This window comes from Chenopodium album, chromosome 22 (assembly GCF_948465745.1).
Source record: "Chenopodium album chromosome 22, dcCheAlbu1.1, whole genome shotgun sequence".
Classification (NCBI taxonomy): domain Eukaryota; kingdom Viridiplantae; phylum Streptophyta; class Magnoliopsida; order Caryophyllales; family Amaranthaceae; genus Chenopodium; species Chenopodium album.
This window is the reverse complement of record NC_137855.1, coordinates 7477463-7494550: the sequence shown is the minus strand read 5'-3', so window position 1 is coordinate 7494550 and position 17088 is coordinate 7477463. Positions and strand designations below refer to the sequence as shown.

The 17088-nt window shown below is 33.1% G+C and overlaps 1 protein-coding gene across 1 annotated transcript; it reads right to left on the bottom strand.

Annotated features, from left to right (window-relative positions):
* Positions 1–99: 99 nt before the first annotated feature.
* Positions 100–2478, bottom strand: LOC145605613 (putative methyltransferase At1g29790). Its single transcript, XM_081661684.1, has one exon. It carries the CDS (start codon positions 1616–1618, stop codon positions 215–217), a length of 1404 nt encoding a protein of 467 aa, XP_081517810.1. The 5' UTR covers positions 1619–2478; the 3' UTR covers positions 100–214.
* Between the last annotated feature and the right edge of the window lie 14610 nt (positions 2479–17088).

Here is a 17088-nt window from a genome sequence, read left to right as displayed (position 1 = left end):
AGCACTTGGATGAAACAACTTTGCACAAGGCACAAGATTTCAACTAGTTATGAGAAAGCATAGGTGATATCAAAAAAAAAACATACTGAATCATAAGGGAAAGGAGCAGCAGTATAAACGCAAACTGTTCAATACAACATAATTTTTGCATGATTACATTACATTAGTAATTTTCGCTGCAAATACTAAACAAAATGAGTATCAAGCAATAAACTCATAAGGACCTAGGGGGCTTTTCGAGCAAAGCAGATAGATAAACCTCGTCTTTTGACTTAGGAGTCACAACCCACTTATGCTTCTTGTACCTGAACTGCAGGAACATATACATGTAATCATCTAAGTCGTTTCTATTACAGAAGAATCTATCTATCCATAACAGACCTCCAGGTCTCAGAATTCGATCCCAATCAAATAACATGAAATCCAACAGTAGCAGGTCGATCCATCCATCCAAGAGGCCAGTTGTGTGGATCAAGTCCATCGTGTTTTCAAAGAATGGGAGCCGTTGATTAGGTGTTACATACAAGTGAAGTAACCCTCGAAGTGCAATCGTTTCACTGAAAGGAGCCCCCAAGTTTAGTGCAGTTGAAATAATGGTAACGTTTTGTTCCATCATCCTAGCAGCAAAACTGCCAGTACCCACGCTGTAATCAATGCCTACTCGTATCTCCCCTGGCTTGATAGCCAAAACATCACTTATGAGAAATTCAGCAGGAGATATAGAGCTTTTGTTGACCCATTTAAGCCTCTCCTTTTCCATCTCAAAGCATCCCGTGCACTTGGTGTAACCTCGATCAGTATTGTTGCTCGATAAGCACTCATAATCCCTGCACCTGTAGAGATTCCATCGGACATTTCTTCCATCTGGTATCTTCCATAGTGATTCATTGATTGGTTTTGGCTTGAGGTAGACCTTGGAGGCCCTTGTCAAGCAACGTCTTCGAGGCAATGGATCACATCCATGAAGCATAAGCTTCTGAGCTAGATTCCAATCATCCTTGCAATAAGAACCAACATCATAATCCATGTAGAATTCTAAATCTTTCTTCATTAAAACACAAGCATGGCCTATCGTATTGTAAATCCTCTCTGTTTTAAAAATGTTAACCTTCCCATTCTTGTTCTCTTTCGGGGTGATATACTTTCTGATCTCCTCTATCACGAAATTATTAATCAACGGTTCCTCCATAAAGGTCATGTTACCACTACCTCCCACTTTTGGTAATCGGATTTGTCTAAGTGTGATGTGAGAGTCGTAAAGAGGTTGAATAACCTCATCCTCTAAGTACCTCTTAAACTCTAGCTTTGACATGTTACTCTTCTCCAAATCATCTTTGTCTTTCTCCATCTTTTGCACATAGGCTTCAAGCTTGGTTTGCAAATTTTCCATCTTTTCAAGCACTTCCTCAATACGATTAGACAACGCCTTGGCATCAAACCCCTCGAAAGCATCCTTCTCCCCATAAAAATGACGGCAAATATCTTCACTATGAAAGAAAAATCCAGCATGATAGAACCTAACTAGGCTAGAAATGCTCACAATAATAACAAGCACTCCCAAAAACAACTGAAGCCATCCCATTATTCGATTGAATCTCCATTTCGGATTCTTTGCCATGCCTAATTCTATCCAAATGACCTACTAATACTACTTTTCTTCCTTTAATTTCTTTCTAAGATCTAACTAAATTCACAGGTCCAAATTGCATATTACCCAAAATCAGCCAAAATTGAAGATTCTGATAATAAGAATAACCATATCATCAAGATCAACCGCGAACCGGTGACCGATAAAATCAAGCCTAGTTTTCCTTCTCTACAAGAGACCAACAAACCTCATACTACTCAAAATTCATAAAACCCAATATTATAAATTACTCAAAATCAACCAAATTAATCAACTAGTACCTAAAGATCATACCTAACTTAACAATCACCAATATAAGATGGAAAAAACAAGGTAAAACTATCAAAACATACTCATATACATGCAAATTAAACTCAAAAACAAAATACAACACTAAAAATTAAAGGGGGAAGATCACAATTACCAACATTTAATTTCTCTCCAAATAAAAAGCCCTCAGAAATTTGAATCCTGCAAAATGTGATAAAAACTCTCCAATAATGAGATTTTTATAAGCATAATATTGGAATTCTACCCAACTTTTGTAATAGGATAAAGAATTCCACTTTAAGTATGATATAAATAAACCCATTTTGCTTAAAACCCACAAAAACAAAACCCTTAAAAAATAAATTAATTTAACCCCAGAAATTGCTTACAAATTCAGCAAATATGAGCTCTTTAAAGCTGGAAAATTATAAATTTCATTAAAATTTTCTCTCTCCACCTGAATCACAAATTAGGCAAACACATGAAATTTAAAGCTCAAAAAATGGAATTTTACGAAATCAGTCACGTGAAAAAAAGTTTAAAAATTGTCATTGAATAATTTAATTTCTACCCAATAAATGGAGTTGACTTGGGAGAATTTGATAATAAGTGGGTTTGGTCTTTTTCCAAATTTAATTTCGGATTTCTTCAATTAATTTTTTTTTTTTTTTTTTTTTTTTTTTGGGTATTCTTAGAAAGTTTGGTAAGTGCTAATGTTCGTATTAGGCAATTTGCCATGTTAGATTAGTCAAGGAAAACTTAAACTAACGGCAAAATCATATGATATGTGCTTAATCAAAGTCATAAATTTAAACGACTGACCTCGTCCTACGTAAAAATAATTTCCATAAATAATTTGACTTATTGTAGAATCCTATTAACTTTAAAACTAGCAATTTTATTTCCTACGGATTATTCTCTTATCTCGTATAGTACCTTATAAAGTTATAATTCGAGTAGTTTTAGGTTTCCTGTAAGTTTGACTCAAGAAATCTTATAAATAACCCTTATTAAGTTACAAATAATTGTACAAGAAAATAAAATTCATAATTAAGCAACCCTCGAATCCTCTAACAATGAGTTACAAAAGAATAAGCTCTTATGAGAAAGAGATACGTAACTTTTGGTTTGGAATAGCAATGATTTGTTTTCTTTGCATCGGTCTTTTTCTTTTTAATATTTCTCTTGCACAAGTTCGTCATGAAAATAGAACGGGTCATAAATTGACGAACTCTTCATCTGTGATTCCCAACAATAATACTAACGATAAGAATAATGATTCTACTACGCCTATCAACAACAACGATTCTGGTGGTGATGTTCATAATTCCTACTCGGTTTCCAACAAAGAGGGTGTAATTGATTACCACGGGCAGCATTGGGCTAATTATCACAACTATCACAACAATTATTATTATGGCGATGATGATTACTACGACGACTTTGATCTTTAGTTTTTCAGAAAAACTATTGACACGAACTTAATACTATAGCAAACAGTATAGTGTTGCATTGTTGGGTGGTAAAGTAAGTCCGATCAACTTTGTGATGGATTGTTTTGTGTTAGTGTCAAGTTGGGATCAATGGTGTGAAAGTAAGGAAGTTTGTTTGGAGATTATTAGTTTTCAATAATTTTTAATTTCTTAGAGGAAAAGTTTATTTTTGTGTTATTAAGATTTTGAATTATTGATAGTATGTACATCCAAAGGAATTATTATGAAATTATGATAGACAATTTATCTTCAATTGCGTTTTAAATTCATATTGCGACATAAATTTCATTAGTATCTGAGCGAATTGAGCCAAACTACAATATAGATTATTTAGATTAAAATTTTAAATTCTAATGCTAGTTGACGTGACTTTGACCAATATAGTAGTCACTGTTTCAAAAGCACCAAGAAGAAACTGTACGAAGGAGGAAAGTCATAAAGAAATCAAGACTTGGGATGAAATCTCATTGACATTACTAAGGGTTAAGGAACTAAAGTGTTTTAATTACTCATATTTATTAATATTTCACTATAATTTTTGTGTATGAAATATTGTATTGGACTACTATATTATACTACCTCCGTTTCTTTTTAGTTGACACGTTTTGACTTTAGCACTATTCATCCACCTCTATTTGACCGTATTTTGTGCTTTATACGTAATGAAAAATATAGTCATGTGGGATCTTATTAGGTTCGTAACGTTATATACTTTCAAAATATCAACTTTTCAAAATTTTTGCTTATCGACAATTAAAGATATTAATGATTGAATAAGTGCATTGGCAAACGTGACTAAAGAAACGTGTCAACCTAAAAGAAAACGGAGGAATTAGTTCGTAAGATTTAGTCAATCTAACGACTGTTATATACACCCATAAATATTTCAACGAAGAGTAAAAAATTAACCTTGAATTACTTTAGTACCCTATACAAGCAGTTATTTATTTAAAAAAAAAAAAAATTCACAATAATCGCAACAAGCTACAAGCCTAATAAAAAAGTGTTTTGACATTATTTGGACGGATTAGGGCATTGGGCATGGTTAGTATAAGCACTAAAAGAAGAATCAACTACCCAATTAGATTGTGATTTCATTATTGCAGATATCAAAAAATTAGCCCAGCTGTTTCAATCTTGTATGGTACTCGTAATTTTAGAAGTCAATAAAATAATGTACATTGTACAAGTTAAATTTTTGTTTTCCTTTTATCTTATGACTTGTATAATGTATATACTACGACTCTACGAGTACAGGTACTAAAGAAGATTATTACGAATATTGATTAAAAAAAAAAAAAAACGTTTAGATGAGTATAAATGAGGTAAGATAAGCCATGGAATGATAAATTTTTTTTTTTTTTTTTTTACGGGAAAAAAATGATAATTTGATTTGTTCTGATAAGGATTAATAACGCTAAGTTTTTCTAAAAAATAAAAATTTCAAACAAGCTTATGTAAGTGACCTGTGAATAAATGAGGGGTAAATTTGAACTCCGAACTATTGATGATTTGGCTTACACTCGACTTCTAAAGGCCTAAGGCCATAGATAATGTATCACTGATGCAGCCACAGCCGCAGCCGCAGCCACAGCCACAACCACAGTAATAAGACAACATCTCCAGTAGGATTCATAGGAGACGCAAGATTATATTAATTGGTTTTTTTTTATTATTACCATTATTATTTAATTTTTTTTAGTTAAAATTAATTAGATGCGAAGTATGATATTTTTTTTTCTCTTAATTTTTAGTATATTGGAATATATATTTTGGTTATAGCATATGATAATTAACTAATAAATTTAAAGTAACTTTTAGACTTTTTTGGATAACTTTTATCAATAAAGAATAAATAATTTTTATTTATATCAATGTAACATAAATATACTATTAAAAAAAAAAAGTAACAATACAAGTATATGGAAATTTAATTGGGTAAATTTCATCTATTACAGGGTAACTTTTTATCATTTTAAGGTAACTTTATAGCGGAGGTATAATATTAAATACAAATTCTCAAATGAACCTGGTTCACACTAATTTATTGTAGACCACTAACATTAGAGACTATATGCTTGTTTTATTAATAACTAAAAAAAGGTCACTATATTGAAATAAAGTTATTATGTTGAAATAAAAGTTAGTGTGACATTATAAAAGTTATAAGAGGTTAATTTTATTAATGAATATTTTATATAATGTTCAATATAAATAATAAAGATCACTATGTTAAAATTAGGTCACTCTTCAACATAATGTTGTACTTTAAGTTCATAATAACATTAAGGTTACATAAGTTTTTTAAAATGTTACTATGTTATAAATAAGGTTACTATAATAAAATAAGGGGTCACTATATTAAATATAATGTCAGTTACGTGTATATAAACCTTAGGTCCACAATAATATTATTGTAGACCAGGTCCACGCAAGATTTTTTGAATATTAAATGCTTTAAAAAAATTTAATTTTTTTTAGAAAGTTTTAGTTTCCTATTCCTTTTTTTTTTTTTTTTTTTTTTTTTTTTGAAATAAGTTTCCTATTCCTAATTGTTTTTATAGGGATATAGGATTGTCTGATTAAAAAAACCGTTTATATTTTCTAAGAACTCGGCAACTTTAATTTCTACGTACATAATCACAAGTCACAAGGTTACGTGAACGTTAGTTCAAAAGTTCGTGATCGACAATGAGTCACCGAAGAACAACAGGACAATCTAAGAAAGAGACGTGTGTTTTTTGGTTTGGGATCGTAATGCTTTGTTTTCTTAGCATTCGTTTGTTTCTTTTCAATCTTTCTCTTGCACAACTTCATCAACAAGAACAAGTTTATAATCTTGGTCGTTTCTTTTCTTCATCAATGTTCTCCAAGAATTCTACTGATCATGTTCCGACTTCCGCCTCGACGTCCAACAACAATGTTCGTGCTAGTGTTGATGAATTTGGTGATGAGTTTTGTTGGAGAGACGAACTTTAGTACGGAGTTTTCTCTTATTATCTTGTTAAGACGTACTGGTATTATTTTTTTATAAAAAAATTATTTCTTTATAGTTTTTTGAGTTTCATATATTGGCACTTTAAAATTTTATACCAAGTACATTTGGTGTTTAATTTGGTACATATAAATTAGTTTACTTAAAGTTTTTTTTTAGCCGATAAGAAATAGTACTCATCAGATTAGGACTCATCACAGATCAACCTTTCAAGATATTTACTTGTAACATGTATATATAAGTATATTACGGTAGCACTTTAATTTGCGAACTTGTATAGTTGTATACTTCGTACATAATAATGAAATACAAACATAGAGGTCATTAATGTAAGCAGGATTTATTATACTAGCATGTCTCAAGTTGGCTAGCTAACAATCGTAAAGGAAAGTTTTAATTGAAAAAATAATTGCAACGCATGTACGCCACTTACATGTTACACCGACAATCTAATATTCTTCATTATCAAAAAAACAACACTAAAAAGTTAAACTACTACTTTAAAATAAACTTCAACCCCTAATTAATATACTCAACCCCTAAAACATTAAGTAGTCCCTCAATCTCATCCTTCTTTAAAAGTCCTTTATACGTTGTTTAGATAGTAAAGAAAGAAGGCAAGGAAGATGAGGGAAAAGAAAGGGAGGGGGAGGTGAGCTTTATTTTCCCTCCAAATCTCTTCAGTTTTGGAGGAATTATGCTTATTAAAGAGAGAGGAAAAATGGATCCCTCTCTCTCTTTTTCCCTTCCTTCCCCCAATCCTTAATCGAAATAATAAAGTTTGTCCCCCTCCCTATCTCTTCCTTTCTTCTCCTTCCATTTCCTTCTATCCAAAGCTTTTTGTCAAAAAAAGGAAGTGTAACACTTATTAAAACACAGTTGGATTTAGTAAGTGTAACACTTATTAAAACAAGGAGGGTTTTTTTAAAAAAAATAATAAAAACACATTTTATCATAAAATATGTTATTAGATATATATATATATATATATATATATATATATATATATATATATATATATATATATATATATATATATATATATATATAATAGTATAAATTAAAGTTTCATAATATGATTTTAAAAATAATTTTCATTAAGTATTTATTTATACATTAATAAAGTCTATATATTAATAAAGTCAAAAAAAAAAAATTTTGAAAGCAATAATAAAGTCAAATTAGTATATCGACATGTGTGCAAACTTGACTATGTCGGTTATTTTGGGATAGAGGGGTACAATTTCTTTGAGCTTCTACCTTTGATTATATAAGTAGTACTATCCACATAATTGTAACTTATCGAAACATATGGTTAAAAAAAAAAAAAAAAAAAAAAAAAAAAAACTTTTTTTTTTTTTTTTTTTTGACTAGAAGGAAAGGATTTCATTAATGAAAGATAGTCAAACGGCACTTACAAACAATTTCGAGAAAATCTAAAATTCCAATACAAAGACAATTTACCTTAGAACTAGTTACATCGCCGATTCGATCCTAAATATATTAAATCGGTCAATACCCTCATCATATTGACCGTATTGACCCTAAACATATTAAATCGGTTAATACCCTCATCATATTGACCGTATTGACCCTAAACATATTAAATCGGTTAATACCCTCATCATATAATTCATATTGACCGTATCCGCCCTAATTCATATTGACCCATACATTACCAAAAATCAAAAGTTTCAAAACGCAAAGTACACTACTAATCTACTACGGAGTATAATAAATTATAAATCCATATGATAAAAGTATAAAACTATATCTTGTCGATAACTCCTAGTCTCCCATTGGTCAATCTACTTTAGTTTTAATTCTCTTCATTTCATCTGACTTTATTCAAACATAAGATTAAATTTAACAAAATAAGTCCAGTTTAGTAAAATTAAAAAATAATAATAGGTTAATGAAAGTAAGTGAAAATAATAAGGGAATAATAACCCCGAGAACTCCTAGTATAATTTAGTTTCGTAACTTTTTATTCAAGAGACTACATGAGTAGTCTACATCTTGACCACTAGATCAAACATTGCTCGGTTCAATATGATATAATATTATATAACGACTATATAAAATCATGTGGATTATTGTACTGTTGACCTGTTGTACAAATCGGGCGGCAAGCTGCAAAGGTCCCAACTGTTTCCTTGAATCAATAAAAATCGTAGATTCATAGTCAATGCGTTATTACGCTTCAAATTTGAAAGGTTGGAGATCATTCTTTTGGTTGACATGTATATACGTAGTAGAACATTAACATGTCCACTACTTCACATTCTTATCTTGAAGTTCTTTATGCTTTTTTTTTTATTATTTTTTATTTTTTATTTTCTTTTAATTTTTATTACAAAGTTTATTTTTTAACTAACAAAGTTTTAGGTCATTTAATAAATTTCTTGCCTCAAATCCAAAAGGTTTGAGATTTGAATTCCATCAATAAGTGAGAATATTTAGGGATAGGAAATTCCTTATCTCTACTCTCTACTCTCAAATTCTAAAGTGTTTATTCCAAAAATCACGAGGGTTGAAGTATAATCAAATCTTCCTTACCATTACAAAGAACTCGACAAGTTTAATTACTCCCTCTCACTTTATCTATTGTTTTTTACACCCACATACAGTTTACAACACGATTGTGTATACACAATAATCGAAAAGAAATTTTGAGATCGGAGATAGTATTTATAAGATGTCCCAGATTATTTGAGTATGCAAATAACAATTTTTGGAAGAGTAATTAAAGAGAAGACCAAGTCATAATAGAACAAATTTTTACTCTTCTTTAATTAATTTATACGAAGTAGCTTTGATCAATGGCAAGAAGCTTTCTGGAAGCTAAGCTAAGTAACTAACCATCAAAAATTCTATTTTTGAAAAGACCATGGATTAGTCATGAAGAAAATTGAAAAGCACACCAAGTCATCTAGGATTTTTTTTTTTTTTGACAGGAAGCACAGGCAATTTTATTAAGCTTCAACAAGGCTCAAATCAGCCATAATAACTTCAGCTAATCTTGAGGATAATCCTCCAACCAAACTCTAAAATCGAAATAAACATTACATGATTTAGCTAAACTATGAGCTACTTTGTTGCCTGAACGCTTCACAAACGAGAAGGAGCACATTTGGCATGATCTAGCAAGCTTCAGAATATCGTTAACAATCATCCCAAATGCGTTGGTTGTGACCATAGCCTTCGACAGGTGGGAGAAAAACTTTAAACAATCCGTCTCCAAACAAACACTAAGGAAGCCCGACTCCATAGTAACCTGCAAAGCATGCCTCATAGCCAATGCCTCCATGACATCCACCTCGAAGCACCCTTCCATTCTCATACACATAGCAGCCACAACATCTCCAACATGATCTCGCATTACCCCTCCAAGACCAACTACTGACTGTGACAATTTTGCAGCATCCGAAGTCACCTTTATGACCCCAATTGATGGCGGCTTCCAGATAGTATCCAAGGTCATAGCAGGGGGGCTCAAGGTGCTTATGTCCTTTGCAAATTCAAATTCCCCAATCAGACTTACAGCTTTGCGAATAATCTCGGTTCCCTCGATCTTTTTCTTCTGAAATGCCCACCCATTTCTACGCAACCAAATACCCCAAGCAAGGCACCAAAATAAGCTCCACCAATTCACATCATTACAAGACTTAAGAACCGAAATACACCACTCAGTAAACGTCTCCCCATTATACTTCTCAACACTCAATCGAAGAGGAAAAGTATACCAAACCAATCTTGCCTCCTCACATTGTACAAGCATATGGAGAATATTCTCATTTTCATTACCACACATAAGACACCACCTATCAATCTCCATTCCCCTTCTCGCAAGATTATCCCGAGTTGCTAGAGCATCCTTAACTGTACGCCAAGCAAACATCTTAATTTTTTGGGGGACTTCCAAATTCCACACTTTCTTCCAATCAAAAGAAGAGCTACCACTCGAGGATGATGCTTTGTCACGCATTTTCCCAACTGTCAGCATGTTATACGCACTTTTCACCGTAAAGCACCCATCCTTTGAGTAATGCCACATCCATCTATCACTACTATCAAACAATGGGATGGGGATATTGCGAATAGCACTAACCTCAACATCAGTAAAATTGTCCTTGAGAAGGTCAACGTCCCATCGTCTATTGCTGTCCCAAAGTTGCCTCACATACATTGGGCAGGAGCTATCATCAGGTTGACTCGATGCTACACAAAAACCATTAAGGCTAGGTATCCATGGATCACGCCATATTTGAGTTGCAACACCATCACCTATATTTCTTCTAACCCCTCTCATCAACACATCTCTAGCTCCAAGGATGGACCTCCAAGTATAACTCGAATTCGGGTGAATCTTTGCCTCCTTGAAAGTCGAATGTGGAAAATATTTGCCCTTTAAAACTTTGGCCATAAGGGAGTCTTCATTAGAGAGAATACGCCAAGCTTGCTTTGCTAGAAGAGCCTTATTAAAATTCTTCATATTTCTAAAACCAAGGCCTCCTTGACTCTTCGGAACGTACATCTTTTCCCAAGCAACCCAACAAATTTTGCTTTCCTCCCGTTGTTGCCCCCAAAAAAATTGCCGACAAAGTTTTTCAACCACATTCAAAATACTAGCCGGAATCAAAAAACATTGCATTGCATATGTGGGGATTGCTTGTGCAATGGATTTGATTAAAACTTCTTTCCCGGCTTGAGACAAATATTTTTCCTTCCAACCTTTGAGCTTTTTCCAAATCCGATCCTGAATATTCTGGAAAACCTGTTTTTTAGACCCTCTAATGTAAGTTGGAAGACCCAAATATTTATCATGTCCTTCGACGACCTTAAAAGATAACTTTATCTGAAGCGTGTTTTTCCGTTCTTGATCCATATTTCGGCTAAAGGACACCTCTGATTTATCCATATTCAGTTTCTGACCCGATGCAATCTCATAGGTAGAAAGAATACTAAGCACATTCTCAACCTCCTCTTCTGTCGCTCTCACAAATAAAAGGCTATCATCGGCAAAAAATAGATGAGAAATTGGCTTCACATGCCGGCCAATTTTCACCCCATGGATAAGGCTCTTACTCTCCGCATCTCTTAGCAACGACGACAAACCTTCCGCACACAGAATAAACAGGAAAGGGGAGATGGGATCTCCTTGTCTAAGCCCCCGAGTGGACTTAAAAGTCCTCGACGGTTGACCATTAACAAGAACATCAAAAGAAGCAGTACTGACACATTTTATTACCAAGATCACAAAATTATCCGGCATACCAAGCTTCAACATTATTTCCTGAAGAAATTTCCATTCAACCCTATCGTACGCCTTACTCATGTCCAGCTTGAGCCCAAGGTAACCTTTCTTGCCCTTCTTCTTCTTTCTCAAGTAATGGAAGCACTCATAAGCAACAAGCACATTATCAGTTATCAATCTTCCCGGAACAAATCCACTCTGCGAATCATGAAAAATGTAAGGAAGAACTAATTTTAACCTGTTAGCTAGCACCTTTATGACAATTTTATACAACACATTGCACAAACTAATAGGTCTATAATCAACAGGAGACTCACAATCTTTTTTTTTCAGAATTAACACAATGTGAGTCTGATTAATAGAACCTATATCCCCATTATTATTCAAAATATCCAACACTTTCCCCACTACATCATTCCCCACAATATCCCAAAATTTCTGGAAAAAAATTGCAGACATACCATCGGGCCCGGGGGCCTTTGTAGGGTGCATTTGGAAGAGTGCCGTATGAACCTCTTCTGCTGTAAAAGGGGCTGCCAAACTCTCCTGTTGTCTATCATCAACAATCCTATCCACCTTGTCAATCACAGGCTCCACTTCAACATTGCTATTTGTTGCGAACAGGTCTTCAAAAAAATTCACAAAAATTCCAGCAATTTGTTCTTCCTCCTTGTAGACGTTTCCGGCCACATCTTTTACACACATGATATTGTTCCGTGCTTCTCTTTGCTTGGCTTTTTGATGGAAAAAAGAAGTGTTCTTATCCCCATGTTTGAGCCAATCTTGTCTACTTCCTTGCTTCCAATACATCTCCTCCCTTCTTTCAAGCTCATCCATACGATCATCTAAAGCCCTCATTTGTGCAATTACTTCCGTCGATTGAACTTCCCCCATGAGAAACTTCATTTGAGCCTTACACACATTCAACTCTTTTATAAAATCTCCAAACTTATCTCTACTCCACGCACTCAATTTTGTGGAAGTAAAAGCAATTTTCGAGCACAAGTCTCCACCATAATCCCATGCCTCGGCAATAATGTCGGCACACTTCTCATCTCGAAGCCACATCTCCTCGAAACGATACAACCTTTTCTTCTTTTTCTTCTTTTGCTTTGAGACGGCTTCTTGAATACAAAGAAGGAGAGGGAGGTGATCGGATTTCCTCTTCGTAAGATGAGTGACAAAAGACCCTTGAAAAGCATCTTTCCAAGCCCGGTTTGCAAGGAACCTATCAAGCCTCTCTTGTATATTTTCTTCCCCACCCCTATTGTTCGACCAAGTAAAATCATGACCAATAAAGCCAAGATCCTCCAAATGACAAAACCCAACAGCATCACGCAAGATATTTGCCTCCTCCATATCAAACGGCCTCCCACCTTGCTTCTCACCCGAATGTAGCATTAAATTCAAGTCACCACCGCAAAGCCAAGGATTGTCATTCCCCTCTTTTAACGTCCTTAGGAGCTGCCCAGTTTTCCATTTATTTTCTTCTTCCGGATACCCATATACACCAGAAAAACGCCACTCACCATGAATGATCGAACGAGCCATAGCATCAATGTGATTTGTCGAGAAAGAATTTATACTGACCTCAATACTATTATTCCAAAGAAGAGCCAACCCTCCTCTTCTCCTCCTCCCTTCCCCTTCACATTCAACAATAAAACAAGAGCTGGATTTTATTTTATTTTTGATTTTTTCCATCTCAAACTTCTTCAACTTCGTCTCCATGAGAAACACCAATTGGGGGCATTCAAGAAATACTATGCGCTTCAACGCATTAATTGCAGTGGTGCTCCCCAACCCCCTGCAATTCCAAGACAAGATGTAACTCATTTATCACAAAGAGCCCTTTTGGTGGGGCTCGCCACACTCACAGCAGCATTAGAGGTAACACGTTTCTTTTTTCCTCTATCTATCGAACCAGCCATCATACTCTCACTCTCTTTCGCCATATTTTCAAGGTTTCGTTTTTCTCCTGACAACACAACACCTTCACCCATACTATGATCATTGTCTCGTGGTATTCTCTTCCACCCTTTCACCACCTTCCCATCCCCTCTCACCACTTCCTCAGCACCACACCTACCCTTTTTACTCTCTTCCTGCTCAGCATGGCTATCAAAAACAAAGATTTCAGAGCCCTCCTTCGTCGAGGGTTTGCTCACCAGCAAGTCATCTAGGATTAGAAGTTTATTTGTAACATTTTTTTTTTTACACTTTATATGTAACAAGTTTAAAACACATTTTGGTCCATGATCATCATATGATATTCGACCAACAATTTATAGTCACAAATCACAATTAATAAATTTATATCAGCTATAAATAATCATCCTATAGAAGATTATGTTATGTACATGCTATTTTTTCATATAGTAAATTGGAATGTTAATTCTTGGAACATTGCACGATATATATCACTCGGATTTAATTAAGACACAATGCATGCATGTCACATCTTTCTTTTGAACTTATTTAAAATCAAAAGTGAAAGCTAAGGAAGCAATTTGATGTTACTCTTACGTAGGTTGGGTGAATAAAGTGAGGAATCAATTTGGGAGAGAGGAGCTGGGAGAAGGAGGGCCGGGAGGAGCAGCATGTGAGCTATGAACAATGAAGTCACAAGATGAGCTTCATTCCAAATTAATTGACACGTACACTTTATCACGCATGTTTGTTAGAGCTTAAGTCCAATCGTAAAAAGCAAAAGTAACTCTTATTATCAATAAATAATAACATAAAAGTTAATAATTCAAAATTACACGTTGAGATGGACTTAAAAAGATCTCAGCTTCATATATTTTCTCTTAACAATAACACAATACTGCTACAATTAAAGAGTTAATAAATTGTCAGTAAAAGTCAAAACATGTCATGAACCAATTTGGAATGAAGGAAATATAAGTTATATATGGAATGTAATCATCTAAAATAAAATATTAACGATCTCACTTTGCTTAAAGATCAAATTAATCAAGAGGGTGTAAAATAATGTGACTACTGACACGATACTCGCGTGTCACATCTTTAATTTGTATACTAAATTGATCCAATAACAAAAGTGAAAGGAATCAATATGATGTTACTAAAGAGCCTGTTCACATTTACTGAACTGAGCTGAACTGAACTTAACTGATTAGAGCTGAACTGAACTGAATAGAGCTGTAATGAATATTTTATGAGAGAAGGAAATTAGGAGTTGAATTGAACTGAACTAAACTTGTTGGAGTTGAACTAAACTGATTGGAACTGAACTGAACTGAAATTAAGTTGAAGTGAACAGGCCCTAACTTCATAGATTGGGTGAATAATATGGAGACAATTTGGGTAGGAGGGAAGAAGGGGTGGGGGAGGAGAACATAGATAGGAGTATTGTGTGAATTGTGAACCAATTCATAGAGTGTAACGTTACAGTAGTTACAATAAATGAAATAAGGTAATGAGCTTCATTTCTAATTAGTTGACATGCTTCTTTCATTAAGTGCGGTTGTTAGCATTCAAATTGAATTGTAAATAACTCTAATTATCAATAAGTAAAATTTATAAAAGTAAAATTTTGAAATTATATATTGTGAGGAACTTAACAAGCTCTCAAATAAATATGTTTTCTCTTAATAATAAACCACAAAAGATGCTATAGTTAAAATAGTCTGAGTGAAAATTGACAAATTAAAAGTAAAATTAAAACATTTAAACCAATTTGGATCGAAGAAAATATGAATTATATATGGAATGTAATCTTCGATCCAAAAGAAAAGGTAATTGCTCTTACTTTGATTTAGGATCAGGTTGATCAAGAGAGGTGTTAGATAATGTGACTGCTAACATATTGCATGCACATCACAGCAATCAAAAATCAAAAGTTAAAGGAATTAATTTGATTTTACTAACTACATATGCTGGATGAATATCGTGGAGTACAATGTGGGAGGGAGGGGTATGGGAGGAGAAAGGGAGAGCCAACACGTGAATTGTGAACCAACATATATAGAACATAAGGGTGTAACATTACAATTTCAATAGGTACAACAAGGTAATGAGTTCCATTCCAAATTAGTTACATTTTTCTATTATCATACACGTTTACTAAGGCCCCGTTCTCTTCACCTTATTTTTGCTGAACTGAAATTAATTTTACTGAAGCAAAATTATATCTGCTGAACTTATATTATTTTTACTGAACTTAAATTAATTTTACTGAACTGAAATTATTCTTGCTGAACTGAAATTATTTTTACTGATTTTCTATAATAATTCTTCTTTAAGAAAACTGAATTTTACTGAACTAAACTTATTTTTACTGAACTGAAATTATTTTTACTTAATATTATTTTTTTTAAGGTGAAGAGAATAGGGGCTAACATTTAAATTCAAGCATAAATAACTCTAATTATTAATAAGTAAAAATAATGAAGCTAATATCTTTAGAAATTGCACATTAATAGGAACTTTACAAAATCCCACATGAATATATATGTTTTTTTCCTTCTTATCAATATATCACAAAAGGTTTGCTAAAGTAGAGTTATTTAAAAGTAATACTCCATAAAAGTCAAGACGTGTCAACAATTGAAAAAAAGAAGAATTATTATAATGTATATTATTATATATACAATAATATATAATACTTCCTTTGTTTTTTTATACTTGGAACACACTTTTTATCACGCTTATCGATGAAGTGATTAAACTAGGTAAACGAATCAATTAAGCTATAAAATTTAAACTGTAACAACTTATCCCTTTCTTCTTATAGGTGATAAAATTTTGTGTAAATTAATTTATCCGTTTACCTAGTCTAATATCTTTCTTAACATGCGTGTCAAAGGGGTGTGTTGCAACTAAATAAAAATGGAAGAAGTAATATATTATTATATGTAATCCTATAAAAGGAAAAGGTAACCAATCCAAGTTGAATTGGAGAGGTGTTAAATAATGTGATTACTGACACAATGCATGCACGTCTATGTTTTCTGTTTAGTTTATATAAAAATTAAAAGTGAAATTAATTTGATGTATGTTACTAACTACATAGATAGGCTGGGTGAATTATGTGGAGGACAGGGGGGAAGGAGGGAGGAGCAGCGTGTGAAATGTGAACCAACATAAAGTGTAACATTTGATTTCAGTAAGTGAAATAGGTCATGATCAATGACTCTGATGTCATATAAAAATTCATAGTTCAATCCTTAACTAGGACCATAAATATCTTTAATTACGTATTATATAGAAATTTTACTCGTAATATGATTTACATTAAAATAAATTTGATAAAATTCCACATGGTCATTTTTTTTCCACTATACATTGGTAATAGTTTATAAACCGTTATTATTTTTAAAGTTTGAAATTGAAAATGCAAAGTAAATAATCCTTTGTGATATGGAGAATATACTAGAAATAAAAGAGTACATGTATCTAAGAGAGTGAATTCTTTATCCCA